Raw genomic sequence first — 17,259 nt, 5'->3', positions numbered from 1 at the left:
AAGCCTACTCCCTGAATAATGCAGTTTTATTCAGATCTGGCTTTTCCTTTCAGTGTTATTCATAAATTTGTGTTGATTTGTCACATAAAAGCAATATAAAAAGGCATATTGTGAACAAACTGAAGTGGCTTAGATGCTTTTGGAAGGCATTGTACGTCACTGTTTTTTTTTATATGTCATAATTAAGAGCGGGCTGCAAATTGATCCAAATATGCTACTGTGAAGGTTAAGTCAGGTGTTTTATGTAAAACAGCCAGGAGGAGGCGCCCGAATTCATATCCACTCATGTCGTAACTTTCTTCCGACTCCACCAGACGAAAATATTTGCATATTCCGGACAAACATAGTGAAATATCCCAGATAAATTATGATTCTAATAAATACATACCAATCACAAAAACCTTTCCACTGATATCCTGCAACACTGATAATCACAGAGAGGTGGGGTCCAGGCGAGGGGGTGGATGTTGACCGCAAGTGGGCAAACTCTTCTAAGTGGGTGGTCTCTTTAGAGCTGCGCTGACTGTTCACGACTATCTCTTAATGTGTCTGAGAGCGGTACAATGACATGAAATGACCACTTTCAACCATACCGTGGGGAATTTATAGACTGGTGGCAACTGGGCACAAAATGTTTAGTTAAGAATTACTTCTGTACAGTCATTACTGCACTCACCTTGCTTTATCAGATCTAATAACCATGCTGCTATCCAATATGTTTCAGAGTTCAACTTTAATTAAAAATACTGAAGTAAAACATTTTATGTATTAGTCCTTAGAGACAGTGATTGGGTAAATTAATAATCTAAATTTGAGATTTGCATCAGTTCACAGACATGTTAATATAGCTAAAAATATACAAGCAACTCTCAGGCTCTTTGCATTTGTTAGGAGCTTTACTGTGTCTGTTGATATTTAATAGGGCTTCATAATCATTTATTCAGTGGATGTATGGGAAAAGATGAAACGGAGCCTCGACATTCAAAGAGGGAGGATCTTGACAGAATGATTTCTCAATGGAAGAGAGGCCTCATTAGCATAACAATTGTGGGAACTGAAAAGGTCTATTTTCCATGAACACTGTAAAAAAAAATAATAAAAGGGATTGAGAGTGAGAGAGAGAGAGAATAAATAGTTCTATTACCCACTGATGAGTGACGATGCCTTGCATTTATTGTTAAAGTTCTTGGGAAAATGTGTGATCAACCTCATTAGATGGACACGTGTGTGTGTGTGTGTGTGTGTGTGTGTGTGTGTGTGTGTGTGTGTGTGTGTGCGCGCGCGCGCGTGTGTGTGTGTGCGCGCGCGCACTGAGCTGTGTAAAAAGGTGCTCTACAAATGAAGTTTTATTGACTTAAATCATGAATCAAGATCTTTAATTACTGATAACATGAATCTTATGCTGGGCAGTATAAATTAAATAATCAATAATAACCAAGCAATAAAATCATATCATATGGTAGACTGAACATTTGTACTTTTATCTTCAGCTTCAATGAAGAATATTAGCAGACTTGGGTTCATAAATACACCATCAAGACCCATTTCAAAATGTACCAGGAACCTAATATAATAATTAAAAAATAGCAAAAATATATGTAAAAGCAGTCAGGGCAAAATAGAAACAAGTTGTTCAAGATAGAGACTGTAGCCAATGCTGCCAGGGCTGGATGAAAGTGGGGATGGGCCCCTGGGAGGGAGGTAGTTGGTGCCCCACCCACACAGGTTTCTTTCAGGAGTGCAAATCACAATTGCGCAATAGTCATTTAAAGATATTTAGACCTTATTTACATGGAAATAAATGTGCCAAAAATAAAAAAAATATTTCTCCCGATAAAACAAACAAACAAAAAGATTATATCACAATACTTCACTTTGCATGGGCTTTTAATTTTTCTTTGGACATTTGTGGAACTATACGTCTAAATACATCTATTACTCTGCTTACTCTGTTTTAAAATACATTCAGTATAAACTTCATTCTGCAAGTATTAAATAAAAACTTTTTCTTTTTGCTTAGTATTTTGTAAATATGCTATTTATTTGTGTACATGTTTAAGTTTTCTTTTCTTTAAATTACCAAAATGTACACATCACTTGGTGTTTTTTTGTTTGTTCGATAACGTGATTGTAAAATATTATGGAATAAAACAATTCTTAAGATATTGGGATATTATTCGAATAAATAGATCAATCAACGAATAGATACTGCAACAAGGACTCTAAGTTGTCAGGTTTCTAGCAGTCAAACTGTAGCTTTAAAGCGTCCTGTCCCATTAGGAAGTCGGCCCCGCCTCTGACGCCCCCTGGGCCATAAAGTTTGATCCTGCCCAAAGTTTAGACTCAACAGGATGAAACTTTTCCCCCCCTCCCGAACCAGTGAGGAGCGGTGATTTGCTCAACATTACTATGGTTTTTACTGAAAGATAACCGACGATAGTTCGGATTCAACCGTGTGAAGAACCGCGGGGTCCTGTCAGCTTAAAGTTCATATTGTTTTGTTGTTTTTGTTTTTTTTTTCGGTGTTTTGCGGTTTGCCTCTGCGGTTTTTACTTTTAACTTCCATGAGCGGGGGCGACAACGAGATTCCAGACTGGATGCGCTTTGTTACATTAACAAGAATGCCAGCAGGAAACAACGGAGAAACGCTGCTTTTTTACTGCAGATTCTGACAACTAACACACTTTGTAACAAAGTGACAAACTTTTTGTGTGTGTGTGTGTGTGTGTGTGTGTTCGAAGTAAACTTTTAGAATGACGCTGGATACGCTTTGCTGAGACGCGTCGAGATTTTCCAGATTTCCTGCTGCGTGTCAAAGATTTTGGGATTGGCTCAAGTTTCTCTTTACCGAGTTTCTGCGCTATAACTTTTTTTTTTTGGGACACTTGGGAGGTGGGGGGTGGGGGGCGGGGGGGAAAGTTTCTCCGACAGTTGCTTCTTTTTTCTTTTCCTTTTTAATTTTATTTTATTTGGAGGGGGGAACATGGATCCGAACCAGCACAACCCTCCAGCCGGACACCAGATCGTCCACGTTCGGGGCGACTCGCAGACTGACCTGGAGCTACTTTTTAACAGCGTGATGAACCCGAAAAGCTCCAACGTCCCCCCTTCACTGCCTATGAGGATGAGGAATCTGCCGGACTCCTTCTTCAAGCCCCCAGAGCCCAAGTCCCACTCCAGACAAGTAAGCCCTCCCTGCTTCTCTCTGCTTAGAAATCCCGATTTAAAGCTGGGGCCTTCCCGTGGGCCTTTATTACGTGACTCATCCACTTCATTTCATTTATCTTACTTATTCTTACACTTTGTTGTCATTTTCAGGCGTGCATTTTTTTTTTTTTTTAAGTCTAAATGTTCGCATGTAACAAAACGAAAACACATTCGTACATCTTCCAAATGGCGCATTTAACGGAATACATTTTTGAAGACACAGGTCTAATTAAAGTAGGACGATGTTGTTTTCCTTTTAAAAATAAGTGAATTATAAGAGATTACGTGAACTTAGACGTCTGTTTGTGGAAGATCAATAATATTTATACTTTTTTGGGGAATTTTTTTTTCTTCTCCAATTCCTTCCCATCTCTTCCCCCATCCCCCCGCCGAACTCCCTCCTTGAAACTTAAGTTTTATAATTAGTGCGCATGCGCAACAGTCCCAGACTCCATTCTCCAGGTCAGTAGTTCTGAAACTTCAAAACAAATCCCAACCGAGTAAATGCTAAGTTTTCTAAGTAGCAGAACCGCACTGACAGACAAATAGAAGTGGAATAGACTTCATCGGCCAGTTGTGGGATTCTATAAAAGCAAATCAAAGTAGAAACCGTCTTTACTCGTTGGGACTGGAAACGGACCGATACTGTCGTAGCAGACTGTTTTTACCTTTTAGGTTTCATTTTAAGGGGGAAAACCTGCTCATAAGTCCTCAGTCTCAACCACAACCTTGCACATATAATGATTGAGCATCGCCGGATGTTGATGTCAGTGTTGTCTCTGACCACCACGCCAGTGGCACCAGCTGCACAATTTTGAGAACTGTAGAATCTTGAATGCTTGTCCACATGTGTAAAAATAGAAGTTTCTCTTTGTTTATATCATACTGAGAAAGAAGCAAAATTTTTCATTGCATTTTATTGTGTCAAATATTTTCTAGTTTTTTTTAACTAGAAAATTTTTGAGTAGAAATATTGCATTCAGCAGCCTCTTAAACTCTTAATTGGATGTTTTTAGACCATCACTGGACTCTGACATTAACTAGTAACTAATTGTGAATGTGACTTTGCTCATCTGGTTTGTCCTTCTAAGTTCAAAAGAAACGACGCATAAGAACTGGTTTGTGATTAATTCTATTCCAACAAGGTGGCCTGTAAATCTTTACTCTGACAACCACAGCTAAGGTGCGCCATTCATTAGCAACAACTGCCTCGAGCTTCAGATGCTCCACTTGATAGCAAGTTGCTGCTGTTGCTTAACTAGTTGGAGCATAAATTTCGACCAAAATGCCTTAAAAACCTGTTTGAAGAGGATGACACGTTGATGAGAGCAGTTATAGCTCCAATACACATTTTCAGCCAAAAGTCTATTGAAACTAAATTTTATTAAGACTGTATAATTTCTGTTCTCATTTGACACCTAATTCGACGAATGACTCAACCAACATCGTCGGTTACATTCCAATTCCAATCAAAACGTTTTGGTATGACGATCAAACCAAGGCTGTAAATGTTGGAACTCGACCATTATTGAAAATTGCATTCCCACTTAATAAGCTTCCTGATTTTTAATGCCGTCTAAAGTCTCATTTTTATAGTGTCGTGTACATGTAAACAAAACGTCCTGAAACAAATTCTAAGCTAAAAGACAGACTTGTTGAATGGTTGTCGACTTTCCTAACCTCTCCGCAGGCCAGCACCGATGCTGGAAGTGGCGGGGTGCTCACCCCCCACCACGTCCGAGCACACTCCTCCCCGGCCTCCCTGCAGCTGGGAGCGGTTTCTGGCGGCTCGCTCTCTGGAATGGCCTCCGCGGGAGCCTCTCCTCAGCATCTCCGTCAATCTTCTTATGAGATTCCCGACGACGTGCCCCTGCCAGCAGGGTGGGAGATGGCCAAGACTACCTCAGGACAGAGATACTTTCTTAAGTAAGTGTAATTGCAGCTAGTTTCTTTTCTGTTTCTGTTTTTTTATTATCTTCAAAGACAAAAAAAAGGAAGAAGGAATTGACAATTTTGTAGCTCGATTTGGACAACCTTATTGAAAACTCTATAGTTTTAAAGTGGAATAAGACCAGAGTAAATTTTAGAAAAGGACATTCAGTTTACCCTCCTTTTTTATGACACTGACAAATGTTTTATCTTAGCTGGGGTTTCTATACAGTAATGCTTCACCAGCATATTATCCAAAATGTACATAAATGTATCATTTGTTTCTAAATATATATTTCATGTGACACAGCCTGCAGCTGTAGTCTTAAACTCCATATGGTGCTGTAAACAATTTATTTAATTTAAAGCAGTTTTCTTACACGCTAGACTAACGATGGCACTAACATGCAGCAAAAAACCTGACCTGCTGACCCTGGTTTTGGTCAATTAAGAAAAAAAAAGTTGCTTCGCTTTTAATGTCATAAAATCTGTTGATTAGTGTTTCAGCTGCTTCTGCATTGGACCCAAAAGCTGTTTCTTATTATCAAAGCCCAGAGAGCAGTGGTAGCCAATGTATTCTTTATTTAACTGGAGACTTTATTGTAAAGGGTGAATAGCACATAGTAAAAATACAAATTTATTAGATGAACAAAATGGTATACATGGATTTTAATGTATTTTTGCAACAAATATTTTGTAATTTTGTAGAATTTGCTGTACAAAACATAGCGTGTTCAAACAGTAGCAGTGATCAGATCAGGACATCCTAACATAATTGTTGGTAATAATTTGATGATGTTATGCCATGTTGGTAAGTTTTATATTGCATCCAGCTCAGGTGAGGTACACAATATTTGATTCACAAGAAAAGATAAGATGTTAGTAGTTTTTGTTTGTTTGTAGAATATTTCAGAGCAGGTTTCACTCATTTACATATTATAGTTTGTCTAATTTGTGAGTGGTTCCAATTAGAAAAAGTAAAAAGCATTGAACATTCCCTTTTTTGTTTTCATTAAGGCTGGGACTTTAAATGCACAAATTTTGCTCAATTATTACATAGATTTTAACTTTGAAAATTTTAACACAATTAATCCCATTTGTAACATGCAAAAGTCTTGAGCCGGAACCTTTGTATTCACGTTTCTGGTACAGCTGTAATACTGGTGCGCAAGCCACAACAGCAAACAGAGGAGGAGGACCAAACCGCTCAAGTCCCACCACTTGTTTTCACTGATGAAGATTTCCTAAATCTTGAACTGCTCATTTTTAAAATCTTTTTTCAATGTTAAGATTTTATCATTCTGAAGTATTATAGATTTTGAACTAAATATGATTATATAGTTCCAGTTCACTCAATGGGATAAAAAAAAAGACCTGTAAATTAGCTCAATGACGAGCTCTGAACCTGATGCTAACTTTTCCATCTGTAGCAGCTAACAGTTAGCTAGCTTTGGTATTTTCTTAAAGTTTAAAAGAAAATTTGATTATTTTGTTTTTCTGGAAAAACAAACACAAAGTTGAGGCTCAACATAATACCTCAGTAGCTTTTTAAGGTTAGAAACTTGTCATGACAACCGGGCTTTTGAATTCCTCACATTTGTTACAGGTCTAAACATTATTACTTCTCAGTAAAGGTCTCCTTCTCATACTGCAGTTCTCCTCCATGCATTGTGCTGACAATAACATTCAAATTATCTACAGTGCACAATAGTGGCCAGTGTGCTCAAACAGAGACAATTGCAAAAGTTAGATTGTAGGTTATTAAATTTGGTGGCGTCTGCATACGAGAGAAGCCTTCAGGGACCTCGGCTGTATGTGGAGTTCCTTTTCTTGGTCTCAGGTTTCAGTAGAAACAATGGACCACTGTAGTTGCCCCAGACAGCAAAAGTACAGACAGTCCCGCTATGCTCGTCTCCTAACCCGCAGATCTTCTCCACATGCAAAGTAAGCTGGTAGGTAGCTAGCAAGTTCACAAGAACATTTTATTTTGCCACAAAGCTGAAATGTAGAAACGGAGTGGGATGTTTTTTTCTCTCTCTCTCTTTAGCACTCTCCATATTTATAAGTTGTTTGAATGATTTGCTGTGTGTACGGATCATTTGAATTATTCATAAAGAAATGATGTAACGTCAACAATTTATGTTAATATAAACCAGGCTTTGTGAAATGTTCCAGACCTTTGTGTAAGCGCTGGAGCTTATGTTTGGAGACGATTTGAGCTCAGTAGATATCATTCCTGCCCCTTTTAAAGGCAAAATGTTACGGGTTCTTAGAAATGTTATCCAGCAACACAGGAGTCTGGTGGAAAAAAAAGAAAAACACAATGTCTTCAAATTTAGTCAGATCAGGAAAAATCGTTCATTTCCAGATGTTTTAAGGTCATACATCTGGCGAACATCTGGTATTTCTTTTAATGCCGTTCTTCTAAAACTGTAAAATCACAAAAAGAGGAGAAAGAACAAAGGAAGAGTAGCTGAAAGGAGGCATCGCCCTTAAACACATAATATACGCAGTTTACCAATATTGGATTCACTAATTAGGCTTTGCACATGTTTTACAGAAATGTATATATTTTTGCTGCATAAAGTTTTGGTGCACCAGTGTGTAAAGTGTAAATAATTCACTTTACACGATGATTATATGATTAGGTCAACTAATCATATAAATGATTAGTTGACCTAATCATTTATATGATTAGGTCAACTAATCATATAAATGATTAGTTGACCTAATCATTTATATACGCCTTGAGTATTGATCTGCTCTTTACAAAGCAGAGAGTCGCTGTCATTGGAAGTGGTTGCTCTGGTCTGGTGACATCGACACTCAACATTTTGGCCTGCCACCAAAATGGCATATGTGGTGGAAAACTACGCAATGCCATCCTTGGTGCTCAATTCAAAACTGTGAAATATGGTGGTGGCAGCATCATGCTGTAGGCATCTGCACCGGTACAAGAAAACTGGTCAGAGCTGAAGATGAATGGAGCTAAAATACGGACGGTGCTGGACAACCACTTTAAACATGGAGATTGAGAAACTGTAGAAAGACTTGGGAAATTGATGTTCACAAATGTTCTCCATTCAAACAGACTTAGCTTGAGCAGTTCCCCATCTTTTTCATAGAACAAAGATGTGTAAGGGAAAACGTGTAAGGCTTGTGGATATTTTCATACCATCTCTTGATGTAGGCCGTCCTATATGCGACATTCATATAAAACATTGGACCAGTTGGAGTACTTCACTATGATGCCCACTGTCGATTCAGATTTCAGTGAAGGTGTGGTAAAGTTCAGACTGTGTACTTTGAGATGATGGGAAAAGTGAACCAGGAGACAAAATAGGGGTTTAAAAGAACTGTTATCACGATCGGGCTTTCCATAAAATAAAATTAGGATCACATCGACGATGACCTTTAGCTGCCTGCATCTATTCTAGAAAACTGTTCAGCACACAGTGTTGCGAAATCAGACGTTGTGATATCGGTCAACAAAACATTTTTGTTTTTTTTCACAGTACATATCCAGGCTACTGTTCTTTTTTTTTTTTTTTTTTCTTTCACTGGACAGACTGACTGCACCTTAACCCTTTGTTTTGGAACTGGATGGTTAACGGTCAGCTCTGCTGCTGGATTATGTGGAAGGATAATCCTAAACTGTATTGTGTTTTTTTGTGTGTTTTTTTTATTATTGTTATGTATTAAGGATAGTCAGAGAGCAAATCTGTGAGTCAGCATTTGCCACTGGACTGTAGGGCTGAAAATGAATACACTTACTAAGACAGAATTTAAATGTATTGTGGTGCACATTGTCCAATAAATAAAAGGTCACAGTTTTGGTTCTACATCATATTTTGACACCAAAACAATACTAGAGGTCTCCTGGTTTTCAACTGACTGCTGACACGTGGTTAAATCTGTTGCTTTAATAAAATCTGATAAATTATCATTTCACCCCTTCTCCAATTCATCCTCTCTGTTTGACACACACCTTGGCATTCTGTCTCAACATATTGAAGTCATTTTCAAGATTTTGTAGCTTGCCACATTTCCTATCTTTATTTGAGACCCTCAACATACAGGGAATATACCAAAATAATATGACCAAAATATACCAAACACACCATAATAACTGAGGTTCCTTCAGATGTTAGACATGAATTATTGCCATTGCGTAACCCAATTTTCTTACAACAGACTGCTATGAAAGCTCATTACCCTAAATCATCATCTGTAAAAGCAGATATGAAATATTTAAAGTGAGTACGAATTGAATCTTTGGCAGAAATGTACTCAACTGACTGATTGTCAGTTAAGTTTTATTGTAAAGTTTTGACCTTCCAATATTTTTATTTTTTTTGATTCTGGTAACATAGTCGGCAATAAGAACAGCATTCTGAATATTTTACTTCCCTAAGCAGTGAGTGATTGAAATATAAGCTCTAGTCATTGTTATATTAACTATTAGTGATGTTTACACAACTCCCATCCCAAAAACGTCAGTCTCCATGTGTTGCATGAAGAGCTTTACCTTAGCTGCCAACATTTTCAAACCCAGCTTGTTGAATGACAGACATGCTAAAGATCATCTTATTACAGACGTCGATTTATTTCTCTGGGCTTCTCTAACATGGTGGAAACAAACTGCGTAATAGCAGAAGACTATATCAAACGACCGTACGGCCATTAGTGTGAAATGACGCGGTATGGTACTTGTTGGACAGTGAGACAAACAATTAAACAAAACCAAAAAAATCCCATACAGCATTTTCCCATGCGTTGACAGAACTTTAGAAAACTGTGAAAATTTACACTCATGTTTTAATAAAAAAGAATTGATCCTCGTCAGAAAAGAGGCCTGACTATTCCAACTGCACAGAAAGTTTTCTGGACTGCCGGACTTCAGGAAAGCTCAGTTAAGATCTCTTGTTTCAGCTGGCGTGTTATGCAACCGCAGTGATTGTTCCACTGAAGATTTGTGTTTGAGCGCGGAAAACGCCAGGAGACGTCCTCCAAACAGCAGACATCAAAGAGCAGACACTCGATCTGAAGTAAAGGTGGCCTGGCCTCGGCGGAGCTGCTGGAAAAGACACTCTCCTATTTATAAACAGCCTGTGCCTGACTAAGACGCGTCGCACAGGGAGTGAATCAGGAGTGTTTGTGTGGGTGGGCCAAGGATGGATGAACTGGTGGGGGTGGGGAGTTGGAGCATCTAGGAGAGCCGAGCAGCGGGCTCACATTTCACTCCTCTGACTGCTGTTGTCCGACGAGATAAATCAACTACGGGTGAAAGTTTTTTTTTTTTTAAGACGCTGTGTCTCTTTTTTTCTCGGCTGTTTATTGGTACACTGCGGGTACTGGTTTCCTTCCCGAGAGTCTCCACAGCCCAGGAGATTCCTCCGTCCCTCTTCCCTTTTTAAAAGTCCGCCTCAGTTTTGGGGTGAATGGAGCCGCGGCTCTGCTGTGATGCCTCCTTTGTGTCGGCGGAGTTAAATGGCAGCCATGTGGCGATGACTAGAAGACGGTCCAGGAGAAACTCTGGCCCTCTCTTTGTCCCTGCAGTGTAACAGTGATCTTTATTCAGACCACAGGCCTGTTGAGACTCATGTGAGCCTTCCCGAAATAGACAAATGGCTGACATGCAGCTTAAAGATGGCGGAGGAAGAGCAGCAGCTGTGAGATGTTTCACCATGTTCTCTACACCTGAACGTTTCCGATCCATCCAGCCTTTTCTTTTTTTTATTTATTTATCAATTTAAAAAAAAAATAGACTAGCATTAGCATGATCAGACCACTGAAATGTTTCTCAGTGAAAAAATCTTCATCAAGAAAAACAGTCAAAATCACGACGTCATTGTCAGGGATAGGTAGCCACGGTCTTCATGCAAAAAAGGATTTAAGCATGAGCTAATCTACTAAAACATTTTCTTTGTCTCGTCTGTTAAATAAAAACAAAGACTGGAAGACTGTCAACAAAGTCTGTTGACCTTTCTTCCAGCAGTTTACTCCGGCCTTTGATTTGTGGCTGCGGGGGCACCGAGGTTGGGTCACCTTGCTCGGTGTTGGGACAGCGAGGCGGGGGCGCTGAGGCTGGGGAGCCCCACTCTCCAGGGCCGGGTCATAAACTAATGAAGGTTTCTAATTTAGACACACCGGTGAACTTAGTGGGGTAATCACCGTTTCCGGGGCTTATTAAATGCAGCTTTGAAAGGGCCTTTTAGTCCGTGGGAAGTCGGCCCTAAGCAGAGGAAAGCTTTGAGGGAGAGGCTATTGTTTGCCCTCAGGGGCAGGTAGAGCTCTGTGTTGATGGACACTTTTGTCTTTTCACACTCGGATTTCTAAATGTTTTTATGGGCCTGGTTTCCCACAATCGGAGGGGAACTTATCGTCTTTTCAATTTGTTTAAACAGTGACAAAGACTGATCAAATAAATTACTGTAGTGTGGTTTGATGAATGCATTCTTTCACCACAGTTTGTTTGTTTTTTTATGGAGTTTTTCACACCTTGGTTGAGTAATAGTTTACCTTTGGGGAAAAATAATAATAATTTAGGATTCAATGAAGCTGAAAAGCGGCTAATTACTCAGTGAACTTCTACCTGTAAACTTGCATAAAGTTAATTTACTAATAATTGTTTTACGTAAGTGAAATTAACCACTTATGTTGTTATAAATGAAAGAATATTGGGCGTTATTTCCTATGTGAAAATGATCAAAATGATAAAACATAAAGGGGAAAGTAGCTAATTTTCAGACCTTTGCGAAGGTTCGTGATCTCAGTTTCATGAACTGAATCAGAGCTGATTTCTCAGCCAGCCTGTTTTATAGATGCACCCCGACACGGCTAACATCTACAGTCATCCTTTCTGCCACTCTTGGAGGTACAGCCAATCCGATGCAAGGAAAATGAATGTCGTTCATGAATTGGTGGCTTTGCAAATGCATGCTAAGTGCATGTCAAGTCGCATTGCATCCAAGTATTTCAACTTCTCAAGCTGCATTTTCCTCAGAATGTTTTAGATATTTTAGATATGGGCTATAAAATGTTAACATTTTTCACAAATAATATGGAGTTGAGCTCCATAGAAATTTATTCTTTTTGTTTTGTTTTTTGACTGGATAATCTAAAACAGATTTTAGAGACGGTCTTGTGGCAACCATAACTGTACCCAATCCACAAGTTGGATTCCACATTTGACTGTTTTTGAAGCAAAGGCCAAGTGGTCGGTCACAAATGGCGGTGGGAAGACTGGCCTGGAAGCCTGTGTGAAGCCCTCATTTGGGGCAAATTTGTGTTTGACAAACTTTTGGTTTATTGACCACACACAGACAAGAACCTTCCTGTTCAACTGTGGCCTGTCAGCTCGGTACACAAACGGGACTGTGAGAAAGTCAGGCTAGTGTTTACCGAAGTCTTGATGTAACACCTCTGATTCAGACATCAGTGCCTCTACTGTCGCCAAGGGCATTTCCACAGAGATGCAGTATCTGAGAAGTGGATTCTCCAAGGTTGGGCTCACCATTCCTAGAAGTACTCACCCTCACATATGTGCAACAGGACGAGAACATTTAAATTTTTGTATTTATCTGTTTTTTTTTAAAACTGAAAATGTTCTTTTCCTCATGTCTTTCATGATAACATTGACAAGCATAACCTTAAAACAGAGCTTTGTGTGGTTTCCCATCTTTTGAACTCCTGAACAATAGACGGCTCAGTCCTGGTACTTTGTTGATTAGTTTCCTCATTACTGCGTTTAATGAAACAAGCCGTCCTTCAAAGAGAAACTTAAAGCCACAGCGGGGTCACAGAGGTCGCCTAAATAATCTCCCTTGATGATGTCCTGCTGATAGAGAGGCAGCCAGGCATCCCCGGCCAACCAGAGAGGAGGTGGCCGTCCTCATCTCCCAGAACTGATCACATCTGGCCTCCCTCAGTGAACTCTGCACTCAGCCGCCTCAACCACCTTCCAAGCCTGCTCTCCCAGGGTGGAGCCCCTGTGGCCTGAGGAGTCCATTTTTAACATTTTGACAACTCGGCTATGGGAGTGTTTCATCATTGCTGCACTCCCTACGTCCTCACTCCCCTGTTCTACACCAGAGAAACATCGATATAAACATCTGCCTTCTTAACGTTTAGATCCATCAGTGGAGCAAACATTCAATCTGGTTTCAAACTGCTTTAAGCCCTGAAGATGATTTATTTTCTGCACACCACTAGTATTAAAGTTGGGTGTGACCAAGACCTTTAACCTTAATTTGAAATGATGGCGTTTCCCATGCTCCAGTACTTTCACCAGAACTTTTAACAGAAAATGTGCAACATTTCAAGTTGGGACCAAATCCTTGTGAATGGAGAAGAATTTTGAAAATTATATTCTAAATATTTTGGGAAAGTCGAAGTTAGGCTGACTAGAACGTAGAACCTTAAATAACACATCTACAATGATGGCAAACTAACACAATTTAAATGATAGATTGTATCAAATTTTTAAAAATAAATCTTAAAAATGAAACTTTTTGACAGACTAGGGGAAAACAAAACTGAGTTGTTTACTCATATTAAAAGGTTAAAGTGAGGCACTGGACAGAGAAGTTTGACTGCATGGCCTTTACTCGAATTCAGTTCACAATTTAAAAATGCTTAATTCCAAAGTTTATTAAATGTTGTGACTCGTATAATACAGGATTCTTCAAAGAGTTGTTGTAGATACCGACGGCTGTGTACAGAAACAAACTGTTTTATGAAAGAGGCAACAGGCTCTTTCTGTAGTCTTCTATGAAAAACCTCACTTTATTAATTCATATTTAATGTTTTGAATTGTCAGTTTCAAGGACAACTGTTAAAACAGATTGAAAGAAAAAAGCTTTGGCATCTTAATAGAGATCCACCAAGGCGCATTGGTAAATGACTCAAAATTATTTTAAAAATTTGACCTTTGACCGATAAGAGAATACAGTTTTTCAAACAACCTTTGTGTTTTATCAGCAAAGCTATGTGATGTAGAAGTTGTTTCTGAGCAGAAAATACTGTTATTCTCAACATAAGTTACATTGCGACAAGTTTGCTGTTCTTATAGGCTGCAGAAGAGTGAGAAAGAGCAAGACATCAGCAGGTAAAATGTCATCTTTAATATTCTCCTTGTTTATTGCAAAACAAACCAATTTTTTTTTACTGTGATTCTTCTCTTACACAGATGGCATGATGTCACCTCCTCTCCTAATATAAATAATAATAAATGACATCTTACGGGAAGAAAGTTAGGAAAAAAAATACAGTTCCTAAAGACTAAAGTCATTACCAGCAGGTTATAACTTTACAAAAACCTTTTTGAAATTGGCCACAAAATAGTTTTTCATATATTTTAAAGAAAGAAATCCTCCATTTACTTTCAAAAGCATTATCCTTTATATCCACTGCCTGTTAGATTTTTAGGAAAGGCACAGTGGCAGTCTTGGAAAGTTTCTGACGCTGTCAGAGACATGTGAAGGCAGCAGGGAGCAGTTGTGACTGTTGCACTCAATGTTCATCAGCAATTCCTGACAGCAACTGGTGGCCTCCAGCCGGCCCAACAGTTGCCATGACATTGTTTTGTTTTATGTTTCACCCACGGGACGTGCTGTATGGCTGGCCATATACGGAGCGGTTCCGGGCAGCTATGATTGAAAGGGTTATCTTTTAGTTTTAAAAGCTGGTGATGAATTACTGATTCCTAGTAACTAATTAACTCGATTTCTCAGTTCCCACATCTAGGCTCTTTGAATACAGTGCAGTATTGAGTTGGAAGCGCTAATAACGTCTGGATTTCATCAGACTTTAGATTATCACTGCCCTCGTTTTGAACTGAGGGCTTTGTTTATAACTGTTTCCACAGACTGAGATACAAAAAGTTGGTATCCAGACAAAATGTAGTATCTAGGAAAGTATTTTTATTTTAAATATTTGCTCTAAGATCTTTGCACAAGTCTGAAAACAATATCACATGTTTTGGAAAGGTTGTTCATTTCCTTTTCTTCCTTTTTGTTTTTGCGTTTGTTTGCCAAAATGTTAAGACCTCTTATTTACAATAAGCCCTTCCTCCCATATCCCACTGCTTGGCCACTACTTTGCTCTCATAGTCTCTGTTCTCTGCCCTTTCTGTAACTTGTCTTTAAATGGAGGAAAGGCAGGATAAACACCATAACTATGGCAAAACTACAAAAACAAGGCCTGTGAAATGTCAAATAGATTCTGTGCCTTTTGTGCAATTCTCATCAATTCACAAGACAACCAACAGCATGGCAGATTAGAACGAAATGAGATTCACATGGTTAATATTTGCTACATGCAGATTACCAAAACAACTTTCAAAAAACAAATAATTTAACAAGTGGAGACAATTTAAAGATCTATAACTGTAAGTCAGATGTATTTAAATGAAATATTTCAGGTAAATTTTTTTTTAATGCTTGTAAATTTTCTGCTGTTTTCCAGCATTGGTAGGATTTTTAAATGATTGAAATTGAAATGCAGTGCTTATAGAGTAAACACTTTATTTCTAGATTTTTTCCACCAGAAAATATGACTTCATCATCAGTCGCATTGCTAGGATTGTCTTTTTCAAAAATATGTCATCTGCTGCTCAGTTATTTTGACTCTCTAGAGTCAAAAAGGTTGTGACAAATCTTTATCGAGACAGAAAGGTGACTTTTGAATAAACGGGATTTGTTTTCTAGGGATTGCACATGTAACAATGTTACATTCGTTATGTGAAATTGGAAACTTATTTTTCCTTCTCTTGTTGTTTCAACTCTTTTCCATGTGACCTGACTTTCTTAAGAGCCACCTTCGGTTGGAGTAGCTGCAGCTCACTCTGTGTGTGTGTGTGTGTGCGTGTGTGTGCGCGTGTGTGCTTGTGTGTGTGTGTGTGTGTGTGTGTGTGTGTGTGTGTGTGTGTGTGTGTGTGTGTGAGAGAGAGAGAGACAGAAAGAGGGTAGGGGGAGGGGTCAGTAAGGGATTTGGCAGCTCCTTTGATCAATAAAGCATAAACAAGAGGGGGGCTTCAAAATGGGTTTCATTGTGTCAGGGGGAGGAGTTGCTGAGTCAGGCCCACTCGCTCTCTGGTCTGGGATAGAGAGTGGCCAGGCAGGCTAGGATTACTGGACTGACCAAGAGAAACTTTCTGAGTCTGACTGCGCCCAGCTGTTCCAGAATCTGCTCTTAATGGCACTTTGGGATCAAATGAACTCCAGGCAGCCAAACATGTCCGTATTGTGCTGTTATGGAAGTTTAATAGTAGTATTAATTGGCATCACAGATGTAATCTTGTTTTTTTTCCCGGCCTGCTAAGATTGTTCGTTCACTAGTACAACAATAAAGCAATATTGTTGAACTGGACAAACGCCCTACTGGAGTTTGGTGCCTTTTTTGTTTCAAATGAGGGAACGGGAGGAGGATGGAAGGTGGTGGTAGGGCCCTCTAAATAGGATGCTTCAAAAACAAAACAAGTGAATAGTTAGGTTTTAGGTCGTAGCTCAGTCTGCGCCTTTGTCAAGCAGGTGAAAGCTTTGTAAATGTGGCGCCAGATTGTTAAAGCCCCTGACACTCCGCGGTGTCCGAGCCGCTTCCAGGAAAAAGGGACCCCCTGCGTTGAGCCCTGGGACTGACCCTCCCTCAATAGAGAGGGTCCTGCCTGGGAGAGGAGGGCTTCCTGTATTAGCTTTCCATCTTAATCAAGCAACAAGTGCCAACAAAGCACTAATTATCAATGCCTTCACAGAGTAGCACACAATGCGCACCCCACTCCACCCGCCCCTGTCCTGTCCTGTCCCGGCAAAGATGGTCAGAAAATGGATGAAGCAACATTGTCTGATGTTAGAATAGCTATTTCAAAACCAATTACAGCCTCTTGGAAGTTTTCAAGACATTTTCTGCTCATCTTATGTTTCTTTTTTTATTATTTTATGATTTTTGCTGTATTTATCTGAAGATCATGTTTACTTAGGGGATGTGAACATTTTTACACCAAGATAATTTGAGTTCATAATAAATTGGATCAGGTTGTACTTAATGGATCAGGACTACATTATGCCTGTTGGCATGTGGGGTTCCTCAGGGCCCCAATCTAGGGCCACTCTGTAAGATCCTCCA

At 39.3% G+C, this 17,259-nt stretch overlaps 1 protein-coding gene across 2 annotated transcripts in view; it reads left to right on the top strand.

The window, feature by feature from the left end:
- The first annotated feature begins 2,330 nt into the window (after positions 1–2,330).
- The window catches only part of yap1 (Yes1 associated transcriptional regulator), a 31,286-nt gene continuing 16,357 nt past the window's right edge, over positions 2,331–17,259 (top strand). Inside the window, exons 1-3 of one of the 2 annotated variants that reach the window (XM_081614833.1) lie at positions 2,331–3,184; positions 4,898–5,133; positions 14,210–14,245. In XM_081614833.1, the coding sequence (XP_081470959.1) occupies positions 2,984–3,184; positions 4,898–5,133; positions 14,210–14,245 (473 nt within the window). In that variant the 5' untranslated portion in view covers positions 2,331–2,983. The remainder of the gene's footprint in view (positions 3,185–4,897; positions 5,134–14,209; positions 14,246–17,259) is intronic. The other variant, XM_008426408.3, reaches the window with a different exon arrangement.

This window comes from Poecilia reticulata, chromosome 13, assembly GCF_904066995.2.
Source record: "Poecilia reticulata chromosome 13, P_reticulata-male-v2, whole genome shotgun sequence".
Classification (NCBI taxonomy): Eukaryota; Metazoa; Chordata; class Actinopteri; order Cyprinodontiformes; family Poeciliidae; genus Poecilia; species Poecilia reticulata.
This window is presented reverse-complemented; position numbering and strand designations above follow the sequence as displayed.